Below are 14,626 nucleotides of genomic sequence, written 5' to 3'. Positions count from 1 at the left end.
GACAGTAACCCATGAAAACAATAACATGAAGAAAATAAAAATATAAATATAAATTTAAATAGATAAATAAAATGTAGGCTTAATAATAGATATATGTGGGGTGTATATGTGTGTGTGTGCATGTCAGTGTGGTAGGCATTGTGTGTGTTAGTGTGTAAGGATATAGGGAGAAGGGAGGAGAGGGGAGGAAATACAGGAAGGAAGGAGAAGAAGTCAAAAAGAAGAAAAGCTGCAACATTGTTGTGGGGCGTCTCTAGTTTGTTTTATGGTTTGTTTGGTTGTCTGTCCCCGCTCCCCATTCTCTCTTCCCCTCCCTTCTTTGCTCTTATTGCTCTCTCCTGCTTTAGGCCACCCCCAGACCGGTAGGATGTTGCTGGTCTGTTGCCAGTATTTGACAGTTTTTAACCTGCATCCTGTTGGCTTCAGCTGTCTTTTTAAAAACTTCTACATTGTCAACCTCCTTCACCTCTGAACAGATTATGAAACATAGGATGATTTCAAACAGAATAATCTGCTTCTAATGCTACATGATTTATTTTTTATTCAGATTGAAGTCCTGCAGTTTGTCAGAGATCAGTTGTACTTCTCTGGCCTCAGCTCTGGAGTCCAACCCCTCCCATTTGAGAGAGCTGGATCTGTGGGGAAACAACCTGCAGCATTCAGCAGTGAAGCTGCTGTATGATTTTCTGGAGAGTCCACACTGTAGGCTGGAGACTCTGGAGACTCAGAGGTCAGTAGAGAGTTGGAGTCAGTCCTTGCTGGTTTCAGCAGTATTGTATTAAACACAGTTAGTATCAAAGCAAAGATCCAGTATTTCCTGGTAAACCTTCAACCTTCTAAGTGGCTGCTTTCCTCTGTGAAACTGCAAGAGGAGAATGGTAACAAGCTTCAAGATTGGACAGAAAGACAGAGAGACAGAGAACAGTCAGCCAATCAGTTCAGCCAGAAGCTTGTTGTGATCATGTGTTTGAGTTGATGTGAAGACTACTGTTGTTGTCTTCATGTCTGCAAGAACAAAGCTGGTTTACAGATGACAGCCTTACAAGATGTACAGAGACAGTGGTCCTCATTCATCAAACTGTCGTACCATCAAAACTGATCTGAAAGTGTTTGTTCTCTTATTTCAACACTAAATAATTGATCATCTATGTCAGAGCTCTAAGATCAGTCTGACTGCAGCCTGTAAATCACTGGTTCTGATTTCACAGAATCATCATTATGTTCAGTAACCATGCGGTCTTTATATAGACCAGAATCTCTGCTGAAGTCCAGGAATTACATCTTCATATCTGTCCATGACTTATTTTGTCTCCTCCAAATATTTTCAATGACAGCCTAGTGTTAATTTTGTCAGCTATTTTTTAACCCTCCTGTAGTCCTCGGGTCAATCTTGACCCAGAAGGACAACAGATGTCATTATGTGCTGTCATCAAAAAAACTGAAATGGTTTTAAAACAGTATTTTGACTAAACTTTTACATATACCAGTCTGCCATAATCCTTCAACATATTTTCCTCTGATCTCAACTATAGTTAAAATATTTCATAATTTCTTACTAAGGATACTGTTTTGAAACCATTTCAATTTTTTTGATGACGGCACATAATGACAACTGTTGGTTGGTTTGCATCTTGTGGTATGGCCTCTATATTTCTTCTTCTTCGAACAGTGGATTGTGATACCTTCACCCCTGCACTGTGGAGGTCGTTGGTGATGTGGCTTACTGATGTTTTGGGGTTTTTCTTCGCAGCTCTCACAATATTTCTGTCACCAACTACTGTTGTTTTCCTTGGCCGACCTGTTCGACGTCTGTTGCTCAGTACACCAGTAGTTTCCTTCTTTTTCAGGACATTCCAAATTGTTGTGCATGCTATGCCCAATGTTTGTCCAATGGCTCTGATTGATTTTCCTTCTTTTCTCAGCTTCAAAATGGCTTGCTTTTCACCCATAGACAGCTCTCTGGTCTTCATGTTGGTTTATCCTCTTTAACAAAAAATGCAGTCTTTATAGGTTTAAACCCAGGCAAAAAAGTAGACAAGTCATGCAGAGCTATTTAATGTTTGAACAATCAACCTTAAAGGCAACACCTGGTCAACAAGAAAGACCTGTCAGTCACATGTTCCAATAGTTTCGCTCACTCGAAAAATGGGTGGGTTCAAACAAAGGGTGGTATGTCCTGAGTTGTTTAACACATTTAGATGTAAATACCAGGAAATAAAAGCTGACATTCTGAATTCTTCTCATACTCATCTTTTGATCTTAAACCCAAATGTCTTCAGTGAACAACAAATACAAGGGAATTTGCCTTGCTGCTCCAATACTTCTGGAGGGGACTGTATATGAACTGCAGTGCCCATTCAAAACGTGTCTGAGACATCTAGCAGTAAGTCTTTGAATGTACATGCCAAGTTTCATTCACAGTACACAGTTCAATAGTAACCTCTGGAAATGTGGCTTGAAATCATTAAAATGCATATATGATATCGAAGTTGAGTGTCTCATCAAGCATCCACAAAACTCTAAATGAAAATAAGCATTCATAACTATTAGAAAACCTAGCTCAAAAACAGCTCATTTGGCTGCTCAAACTATTTCTCAGGACTGTGTGGGCGTGTCCAAATTACATTTGATTCACAGCTCACTTTCAGCTCAAGTACCATTTTATTTTCTATGTATTCAATAAAAGGTTTTGCTGATATGGAATAAAATACCAAATCTATCAAATGGACCCTACTTGGTTAGAAAGCTTCACTAATCGACTAACTAGCAAAACAGGTTAGACCACCAGAATCTGTTTTTATTTAACTATAGCCCCCAGAGTATGGCACTTATTGTTTTAATAACTTCCATTCACTTACATGAAATGATTAGCATTAGCTTTTCTATGCAAAACTTTTGAGCTTATTATCAACTACCCAAGTGGTCTACTAGTTATCTTTACTAACTGACTAACTAGCAGACACATATATATTTTTATTGAACTATAGCTCCCAGACTACGTAGTAAAGTGTTTTAGCATGTTTCATTCACTTACACGAAACGGTTAGCATTGCTATGCTACACTTTTGAGCTACTTATCCACTCCATGATTAATACAGATTTGGATGGTGTACCCAAATCTGCTAGTTAGTTTAACACAGTAACTTTCAAACCATGTCAGGCTAATTTGAATTCTCAGTCTAGCTAAAAGCAGAGAAAAGTGCACTGCATTGTTTTCTGATGAGGGAGACAAGAGTAAGTGTTGTGAAGTCAGCTTGGCCGAATAGCCATGTCAATCATCTTTCTCCTAAATATGATTGGGCAGGTATTTATTATGTAATAAAGTCCCTTGCTTAGTCCCACCTAACTGCAACCCAGTAACAAGGGAAGAGAGTGAGACTTTCTAAAGAAAAACATAGGCTATGTCAAAGACTATGTTCTCATACTTTTTAGGTGTTTACTATATGCACATTAGATCCCAAATTACATAATTAATAGCCAGTCATGGATTTGCCTTTCCAGAGGCTTTAAGTCTCTGACTTTTTCAAGTCATTATCAATACGGATGTAATCCCACCTCCGACCACAATGTTGGTTGCAATGGCAGAGAGGCACTGTCTGTATTTCCACTCGTTGACTCCATGGGCAGAAGAAGAACCAGAAGGAACGTTGTTTATGAGGTATTTTTATATATTTCTCAAGGTGTCTGAGACATCCTACACTAAGTGTTGAACGTACATGCCAAGTTTCGTTCACAATACACAGTTCAATAGTACAGCGTAGGTCTCAGTCTTTTTCACGTCATTAACATTACAGATGTAATCCGACCACCGACCACAATGTAGGTTGCAATGGCAGGGTGTCGCTGTCTGTATTTCTGCTTGTTGACTCCACAGGCAGAAAAAGAAGCAAATCAATGTTGTTTATGAGGTATTTTCATATATGTCTCTAGAACCAATCATTCAAAGAACTTTCTTGAGTTCCCACCCATACATCTGCTTGGTATGAAGTAGATCAGATGAATGTTTATGAGATATGTGAAGGACATACATACATACAGACAGAGATTCCTTGCTTTATATATACAGACTAGTGCGGTGCCCATTTGATACGTGCCTGTTCAGAAAAGGCTGATTGAATATTATTTCTCAAGAACGGCATATGTATGTATCAATTGACACACATATCAATAAACATTTTCCTCTGATCTCAACTATAGTTAAAATAATTCATAATTTCAGAATACTGTTTTGAAACCATTTCAATTTTTTTGATGACGGCACAAAATGTCCTCCTGGGTCAATTTTGACCCAGGAGGACAACAGGAGGATTAATTAAGTCCTAGTCTTAGTTCTCTGTAAAATGTCTTGTTAGTTTTTATGATACCAATGCAGTGCCCGTTCAAAATGTGCCTGTTCGGAATGCCCGATTGCTTATTATTTCACGAGAACCACCTATGTATGTATCAGTTGACAAATGTATCAGTTCAAACAATAATGAATCAATAAGTTAAATAGTTTAAATCCAGACAGAAACTTCACCTGTGAGACTAAACAGAGGTTGAACCATGGAAGCAGTTTGCAGCCTTCCATTGGTTGATTCTGCTGCCAATCAAACATGTCTGTGCTCCTATTGGCTAGTTTTACTGTGTCCACCTCTGTTTTTTTCACGCGTGTATGCTCGTTTTTCTCCCATGGGCAATTTATAATTGAGCAGGGCACGTGCCTTCATGCAGCTCAGCAAATCAGAACCCAGGAGCCCGTCCCACTGTGATGACATTTTAGTCTTTGTTAGCCATCAGATTATATTGAAAATTTCAGACAATCAAATCTAGCCAGAACCAATCATTTTTTTTGTCATATTAGTCAAACTTGCTACTGATAAGATTGCATCTTATTATTATCTGATGAAAAACAAGTTAAATGGTTAAGAATTCAGCTTAGCAAGAATTGTCTGGTCTGATGGTATCAATTTAAGGAATACCTCCAGACATGGAACATATTCTGATTTGCATTTTTATGAACCAAAATGATTCAACAACTGGTGCCCAATACTCTCTTTAAAACAATGAGGTCTGCACAGACAATAAAACATTTTGAAACCAATTTTTTGGTTGCCCAAAGTACAAGACAAACTTACCTTTCTGTTCTGAACAATGGAAATAAAAGTAGTTAGCCTAATAAAATTGAAAAGAATACCGTACACTCATTGCAATCTGCTTGCATTAAAAAAAGAAAAGATCTGAGGTCATTAACATGCACACACACAGCTTACCGACATTCTCTCTCTGTGTCTCTCTCTCTTTCTCTCACTCGCGCACACACACACACATACACACACACACACACACACACACACACAAATATTTGGATATTTGGATTGTAATTTAGAAAAAAGTCAATAATTTATCTCTTCTTTTTTGTTAACAAACTAAAGAGAGATTTTGATAAAGTTTTTATTTTTAAAATACATATTTTTTCATCAACAATATTGTATGTTGATATAGTCACAGTTACTGTTTGATGATGTCATTGTCTCTTCTTAGTCATGGAAAAAAAGGTTGTTGATGAACATTTAGTCATACTTTTCGTTAACGAAATGAAAAATGAACAGCTGGTCACATGTAACAACAGTAAACTGTTCCTGCAGTAATGATGTGTTCATGACTCTCAGCAGTTTATTTCCTCTGTGTACTTCAGTGAAATCTGCAGAGTAAACAGACTTAATGCCAAAAGTCTCTGCAGGTCTGTGAGCTTGAAGCTTAGTGTGTTCACACTAACATGTAAACATGAGAGCTGAAAGGAAGCTGGCTACGCTGCACAGCTGTTCCACTTCTGTCTGAATAGGACTGAAGTCCCCACTGCTCTTTATACTGGATATGCTTCATCACTGACTGACAGTTGATGAAGTGAGTCTCACTAAACACTGATTTATGACCTGTTGTTTCCTCTACTCTCATCAGCCTGGGGTATGAGTGGAGTGAGTGAGGATCAGCTGTATCCTGATGACCCAGAGGGGTTGAAGCAGCAGCAGAAGCTTGAGCGTAGAGAGGCTCTGACTGGGCCATGTTACTGGGAAGTAGATTGGAGAGGAGAGCTTCATCCAGCAGTTACAGGAATCAGAAGAAGTGGAGATGACTCTCAGTGCTGCAATCTGAACTGATCTGAGAACAGCTCCACTGTCAAGTCAAGTCAAGTCCACCATCATCCCTGTGTGTTCCTCTGGATCTGACAGTGTATCTGGACTGCTGCTCTGCTGCTCTGTCCTTCTACACAGTCTCTGCAGACACACTGACAATCCACTCCACTCAACCACCTCCTCCACCCTCCACCCGATCTCCCCAGAGTGTGACTCTCCAGCAGGGGTTTGTTTAGAAAGACTTCTAAAAAATCATGTGTTTGTATTTGTAAGAACACTACATTTATTAATAAACCTCGTGATAAGGGCACCACCTCCCTAGTTATTTTTCAACTGTGCGGGAGGAGACACAGAAACACTTTTATCCATCTCACGTCTGAAGCATTGTGTTACGATACAGGGATCTAATTCTCTGCTTTAAATTGAAGCCACAGACAATGACATACTGATAAATGCATATGTATTTAACTAAAATGGTTAACAAGTGAATAAATGAGGTATTGGTGCAAACAGACAAATAAATAATCAACCAGAATGAGTGTAATACGTTCTCAATGGCAAGTTATAAGTTACGAATGACTGATGGTGAAATGTAGGAATGATAACTTAATTACTAGAGAATTAGTTGAGACAATTTGACTAACCAACTTCTCTAAGAATTTAACTGGAGAGTTCAATTGAAATGACACCAACTCTTAATCATAGAAGCAGATGGGAAACAGGAGAAGTTTTGTTTATCCTACTTTTCGTAGCGTTGTCCTCAGGTGAATGTTATCTGCTCGTGAGTGCTGCAGGAGCCTTAAGACAGCATAATTTTAATTGTTTCTTCAGGTGATTAGCCAAATTACTACACGGTTTAACCGTTAGATCAAGAAGACAAAACTGATCTGATATGGTTTTCTCTGGTAAGATGTTTTGATCTTTGGAACAGCGGGTCATTTTACTTTGAATTCTCCTGACTGACTATACTGACTTTCTTTCTAAATAACTCAAAAAATAATTTCGCCGGCTGAAACAAAACTATACTTCAAGACATTAAGTGCAAAAGAATTTCAACATAAAGTTTGTTTCACTAAAGTTACAATACTGCACAAAGCTTAAAAGAAAAGAAAGTTAACTTAAGAGATCATGTGATATGAAGAAAAAGGTATGGAGAAAGTTAAGATGGTGGGAGCCCTTAGGGACGCCACATGCGTCTCCTTGGAGATACAAAAAGGAAGAAGCCCTGGGCAGAGACTGATATGCTATTTTATTCTAGGGGCGTGTTTTGGGTGAAGTCAGACATTCTCCCGTGCAAAATAGAAAATCCTTTATCTGGGAGAAAACAAATGATCTCCCCTGAGTTGATTACCTGAGATCAAGTTAAAATCAAAGTTTATACATTTCACCATGGTCATTCACATTTAAACACAAATTACATAGTTTGGTATATCACTCAAATATTCAGAGACACACATCTATAATGTAATCACTATTCCAATACCCTGATTTGAACAACGTGATTAGTTTATATAATAAAATTAAAATGCAGTCTTTGCTGATTATACTTCAATTAACATGGTCTCTGCTACTCCTATGACAATATTTCATACCAAAAGTTAAACAGAAATCAGCTCAGTCTAACGCAAATATACTTTAGTTACTTGACAAATCTACTTTTAATGTTAACTAAATTCTGTTTTTTAACTACTAATGTTATTTCTTCACATATCAAAGTAATCCCTCATACACACAAGTAATTTCTACAACGCTATATAGAGTTTAACAGTAATTTAGGGAATAACAGTCAGAAAACTTTTTACAGAGGTCTCTCTTCAATGTTTAAAGCTTTACTAAAATTCAGCCACTTAGGGGCAATGTTGGTACATGCAATGTGTGGTAATTTAATCTATACATGAGTATCTCAGCTATATTTTAGCACAGAAAATACAGAGTTAGACTATTTTGACTGATGTTCCATTGTGACCAATAATATATGGATTACAATGGTATATCGTTGATAAACATTAAATCAAACTTTGGCTTAAGAGACACAGAAACTCAAGCCAAGCCTTCCCTTAATTTACAACTAACATCTGGCAAATGTTCTTATCTGAAGTCACACAAGAGTGAAAAACTAAAGGGGGAGGTTAGTGGTGTTAGTATGTGAATGTGTGTGTGTGTGTGTGTGTGTGTGTGTGTGTGTGTGTGTGTGTGTGTGTGTGAGAGTGTGAGTGAGTGAGTGCATTGGCATGGTTGAGGTTGAGGTTGTTGGGCCTTGGCTACAAGTTTGGCTATCAGCAATAACTCATGATTATCAAGATAATTATTAATTATTAAAATCAATAAAAAATATTAATAAGAATTAATAATAACAAGGCACCACCCTATGTATGCCATCTCTCCTAATCAGACCAGATTTTCCCCAGAAAATACACCAATTATCCATGAAGCCCACATCATTTGCTGGACACCACCTGGACAGCCAGCGGTTGAATTGTGACATATAGCTACACATGTCATCACTTGTCAGATTAGGTAGGGGCCCAGAGAAAACTACAGAGTCCAACATTGTCTTTGCATACGTACACACCAACTCAACATTAAGTTTGGTGACCTCCGATTGGCGTAATCAGGAGTCATCACCGCCGACATTAATGACAATCATACCATATTTACGTTTATTCTTAGCCAGCAGTTTTGAATTTGATTCAATGTCGCCCGCTCTGGCCCCAGGAATACATTTGACTATGGCTGCTGGTGTCGCTAACGTCACGTTTCTCACTATGGAGCTGCCAATGATCAGAGTTTGTCTCTCGGCAGGTGTGTCGCTGAGTGGAGAGAACCTGTTTGAAACGCGAACTGGTTGGTGGTGAACCGTGGGCTTCTGCTTAGAGCTATGCTTCCTTCGGACAGGCACCCAGCCACCCTGGCTTCTCGGGAACTACCGGGGGAGTAGAACTACTGGTTACTGGGGGCTGGCTAACTACATTAGCTACTGTTTGGTTTTCCATGGTGCGGAGCCGCACTTCCAAGTACACTTACCATTGTCACTAAAGGAGGCAGAGGAATAGCTGAACATAAGACACACCGAGCAAGAGAGAGCAGGAAAGCGAGGGAGAGAGAGAAGCCATTGCTACCTGCTTAGCTTAAGTTAGTTGCTAATGCTAGCTGCTGAGCTAAAATAACTAACAACTGTGCGATTAGCGAGAAAAGTCCCTAAAATAAAGAAAGAGCTAAGAGTGCTTGTGTAGAACTAGCGAAGGTTTAAATATACCACGAGTATTTAACCACAGTAATGAGAAATATAGCAAAATCAACTGAGTTGAGAGCAGCAACAACGCTATCAGTAAACACAGTCGGCAACTGGAAATGACACAATATGGTTACTGTGGCACGTCAGCACATCCAGCTCAAACCGAAGTTGAACATACATCCATATTCTTGAGGTTAGGGGTTATCATTGAGCCCAAACCTTCTTTGGGCTTTCACAGGAATTGGCAGAGGAAAAGAAAGGGGTACTGGTTTCCCTAGATAATTACATTTTAATTAGGTCTAAAATTGAAATCTGTTGCCCCTTTGCTTTCAAACCATCTGTATCTGTTGAAACCAGAGTGACACTGCAGATTATTGCAGAATCACTTGGCACTTAAACTGTTAATTTACAGGACTTATAATATGGCATGTCTAAATATTAAAAGTAAAAGTAATGCTTAATCGCTCTGACTGATATATTATTGTATATAATAAATGGACTGCACTTATTTAGCACTTTTCTAATCTTCTGACTACTCAAAGTGCTTTTACACTACAAGCCACATTCACACACACAGATGGGGGGTGCTGGCACAGCCATTGGTAGCAATTTTGGGTTCAGTATCTTGTCCAAGGATACTTTGAAATGCGGACTGGAGGAGCCAGGAATCGAACCGCCAATCTTCCGATTAGTGGACAACCTGCTCTACCTCATGAGCCACAGCTGCCCTGTGCCCCTGATATATGAAGTTTATAGATTTATAAACAAAGTTCAGGAACAAAGACCACACCTTGCACACATCCCATTTCCACACCATAGAGTATTTAGGCACACCTCATCCACCCCTCTCCTCTTTGTCTCAGTTTGCAAGCACTCTGTGACACACTGGCATCATAAAACTTTCCTCACTTACCAAAAAATGAATCTCGAGTTGCTCCTCAACGCATCGGATGAGGACTTGTTCAACGTCCCAGAGACGTCCCCCGGCATCTGATGTTTCCGGCAGCCTCGTCTGCGCTTATCGGTTTCCCTCATTTGGGCCCCTCGGCCCCCATCCTCTGTTGATGCCAGCTTTATCGAGCCCTATTGAGCTTCAGGGGAAGGTTCTGTATTCAGTGTCCAAGGGAAGTTGCCTGTTCCTGATGCCCATCCCAGTTTCATTCGAGATCCCGGAACCTGCCCAACAGGAGTAGCCGCCGTGTGCAGCAGTCTCCCTGCCACCAGCGCACCAACCGCCCCTCGGCTCTAAACATGTCTGAGTGGAGTGTTGCTCACTTAAAGCATTTCCTCAGCCAAAATAACATCCCTTTCCACCGCAACGACAACAAGGCAAGACTTTTCCAATTGTACACAAACTCCCTACAGGACAGCACCCTCTCCCGTCGATCTCCCCATGATCTTCTGGGTTCCTGGCATCGCATGCGCGATGACGCCCGTGACGTCACAGCATATTACTCTGCCAGACGCATACCTTCTTCTTCAGCCCCTTCAGCCTTTTCTGAAGGCCAGGCCACTCCTAACACTGCACAGGCTCTCTCTGCCCCACAGCCACCTTTTCCACCTACTTTTTCTTTAGCTTCACTTACATTCCCTGCACATACATTCCTCTATCCCAGCATCCCTTCCTCCTCTCCAGCTCCCATCCCTGCTGTCCCTTCTCTCCTGGCCACCTCAGCTGCTCCCCCAGCCGCACCAACTACAGCAACCACACAGATGGCACCAACAACAGCAGGCCCCAGCAGCTCCATTGGTCACATCCAACCATTTTCTTCTCCTTCTTCTTCTTCCGATTCCCAGCCCGGACTTTTCCATGCAATATGCCACTATAGGTCATGCCATCTCCCTCATCCACCTCGCAGGTCAAGGAGCCTGGTTGTCCAAGACGGACATCACAAGCCCTTTCAAGGTCGCATACTATTTCACCGTGCGTCTGACCTTCAGCTGCAAGAGCAGCCCAAAAATCTTTGACTCATTGTCCGAGGCCCTCTGCTGGACCCTTTCCAACAACTACAAACTCCCGTACGTCATTCACCTACACGACGACTTCCTCACGGTTATGCCACCATCTTCACCCCTGTCATATGGTCTCACCGCCATGACTTCTGCATTCACCGATCTTATTATTCCTCTGTCTCCAGAGAAAACAGAAGGCCCAAGCACATCTCTGGAATTCCTTGGCATCACCCGCAACTCCATTACACTCCTAGAATCTCTGCCCACCGAGAAACTCCACTACATTTCTCTACTCATTCAAAATTTTCTACCGGCCAACACATGCATCAAGCTCCAATTGCTTTCGCTGCTGGGCCATTTCAACTACACCGTCCGCATTGTCCCTAGTTTTATGGCTTTTGTGATAAGGGTCTGTGCTCCATCTAAGTTGTTCTTCTCCGGTCCAAGTGACCTTTATGGTCAGTTCATGCTTTTAGTTTGTGTCATAATTCAACTTATCGAAATGGAAATGGTCTTTCTGAGTCTATTGAGCATCACTGAACAAACCCCCACTTAGGTTTACAGAGGTCAGCTCTGCAGGCCGGGGGTCTGCTCTTACAAACTTAGGAATCCAGGGAGTCTGTCTCTTATTTTCCTTAAGAATCAAAGATTACTTAACAGAATTAAAGAACAAGCAGTTGTCCTCCTACAGTGAATCAGCTTGACTAACGGAGGTATCACCGTGCAGACGTTTCCCCCACCGATCAGAAGACTCTCCCTTCGCCGGATGGGACATGTTCACCCAAACACCATCCCTGGATCTACGAGAGACTGCTGCTGCAACCAGCGCTCTCTCCTGCAGAAAGAAGAAACGGATTTTCTTCACAAAGAGACAGAACTTCCTTGCCCCACTCTTCTTCAACTGAGTCGACTGCTGTTTTCTCTGCCACGCCGCCGAGGACCAGCTTGCTTTTAAGTCCGCCGGCAGCGGCGAAAGACGGACTTAACACACACCCTGCTGGCTTTTTGAAGTGACCAAGTAAGAGGCTTAAGCCTGGGCAGAGGCAGTGTTAGTTTCTGTGTTAGTTTCAGCATCAGTGCTGTTGTTAGCTTTTAGCTTTTAAGCTTTATTGCTACCATTTTTCTTTGTTGTGTGCATTGACGGACCTCTGAGTCCATTTGTCCTGCTTTACTCCAAGGAGTATTTTAAGTTTGCTGCCTGTTTAATTGTGTTCACCACGCTAGACTGTTTTTGTGTTTGTCCCACTCAGGACCACTGCTGTGTTTGTGCCACCATGAGTAAGAAAGTAAGTTGCTTTGTTGATCAGAAACCAGACAACATGCATTACAGACTGCCATCCATACACGCGTGTGGACAAAGGAACTGCTTCTCTCCCCCTCACGATCGCTTTCCCTCCTCTTTCCTCCCTCTCTTTCGACTAACACACACACGCACATATACGCACTACATCTTTTTACACATCTGACGGTCAGATAATGCGGGACTTTTCTCTTTTATCCACCATCAGACACATGTGTTTTTCACAGAATTGGGTGAGTGCAAGATGCCAACCACCAGGTAGCGCCATCTTGCTAGTTTCTAACCACGACACCGCCGTTCTTCGGCCATTTGGTTCTTGCGTGACGTGACTTCGTCCCATAGTCACGTCTGCATCCCAGACCCTCGACATTATCACATCAGGTCATGTCGCCATCTTGACACACACACACACACACACACACATACATGCATTCACCTGCATGTGTTCAACCCTGTACATAGCTGTTTGTGTTTCCTTAGGTAGAATTAGATTTTAGAACAGTGGTTTATTGAATGAAGTATTTGTTGACTTTGTTAATTCTGCTAAGTTTAATAAACACTTATATCTTAAAGAGAAGTTCTTTTGTCAATATTGTGTTTAACATATTGTTAAAAGTGGCTGATTGAGGGAGTCAGAGCTCGAATTCAACCCTTTTGTGTTCACCTGTGAATGTTGATATCTCTCAGATATTAACATTCTAGGTGAACTCTTTGGTATTGGTCCCAGTTTCCGTGTGGTGCCCCGGAATTGTTAATTCATATTAATAATTCTATTAATTTTTATAATTAATTAATTATCACTGAAAATTATTAATTATAGACAGTTTTGTCCCCCATGTGAGGTTCTTCAACAGTTGGTGCCCGAATTATTGATTGATATTAATAATCTCTTGATTTCAAAATTCATATGATAATTATGAATTATTACTAATAATCAAATGCACTCCTACCCATACCAACAGAAGTTTAGAGGGAATTTAGGGATTAGACGCTGCAGCTGGTCAGACTGATCTGATACATCACATCACTGCAGTTTCATACCAGTGTGAAGACAATAACAAATTAAACTCAAGTGTATCGCTCCCAAGTTTCATATTTTATTTCCTATCTGAATTCTCAGAGTTTTTATCAAACTTAGTCCTTAGTACAGATAAAGTAATTATAGTAGGTGATTTTAATATTCATGTGGACGTCGATAATGACAGTCTCAGTACTGCATTTATCTCATTATTAGACTCTGGTGGCTCGTTCAACAAACTAAGGTGCAGGGCAAGAGTTGTCTTCATGTTCTAACCAGGAGTTCTTGCTGTAATATCATGCTGTCATATAGTGAGAATAGTTGTGTATGGTTTTCCTTGTAATTCACAAATTATGTGTTTATTTTTGGAGACTTGATTGTCCACCCCACAGAACCTTAAAATCTTTTAGATTCTGTGGGGTCCGACAGACACTAAACAGCCTTCGTAATACTGAGACACAATTAGGAAACTAATATTGGATTGTTTGTCTGGCCAAATACAAAAACTACATATTATAGCTACTGTTGTTATAGTGTTGACTGATAAACATCTTATTTTGAGATGTTTGATATTCACTGTACCTAGTAACATTTTTCTCAGTTTATATTTAATAGTATTTTTCCATTATTCTACTTTTTCTTTTCTAATGTAGTCATCTGTTTGTTATTTTGTCTTATTTCTCTACAGTTCATGGAATAATGCTGCATATTAAACTGATATCACAGTACTGTATGTTGCTTGTATTTTTATAACTTCTTCAGAGCTCAAACAGTAATGCTGCCTGTGTAAATCAGGAAATAAAAGCACTGACAGTTCAGATGAACTTTGTAAGTTTCTGCCCAGCAGAGAGCACTGCAACCCCATCAGTTATGCAGTTAGTCTACAAAGCGAAGACCAACTTAAAAACCTGTTGCCTCTGATTCTACTAAGTGTTTGCTGAATTTTCTCTTATCTATTTTTGCATACCTTTGATTTCAATAAACGACGTGAAGGGTAGTGTTAC

General features: G+C 40.4%; 1 protein-coding gene across 1 annotated transcript in view; it reads left to right on the top strand.

Annotated features, from left to right (window-relative positions):
• The window catches only part of LOC137173793 (NACHT, LRR and PYD domains-containing protein 12-like), a 37,901-nt gene extending 36,222 nt beyond the window's left edge, over positions 1–1,679 (top strand). The window contains exons 16-17 of the mRNA XM_067578867.1: positions 548–730; positions 1,670–1,679. Coding sequence (XP_067434968.1) covers positions 548–730; positions 1,670–1,679 — 193 coding nt within the window. The remainder of the gene's footprint in view (positions 1–547; positions 731–1,669) is intronic.
• Positions 1,680–14,626: the final 12,947 nt, after the last annotated feature.

This window comes from Thunnus thynnus, chromosome 21 (genome assembly GCF_963924715.1).
Source record: "Thunnus thynnus chromosome 21, fThuThy2.1, whole genome shotgun sequence".
Classification (NCBI taxonomy): domain Eukaryota; kingdom Metazoa; phylum Chordata; class Actinopteri; order Scombriformes; family Scombridae; genus Thunnus; species Thunnus thynnus.
The sequence above is the reverse complement of the archived record's forward strand: the minus strand, read 5'-3'. Positions and strand labels throughout refer to the sequence as shown.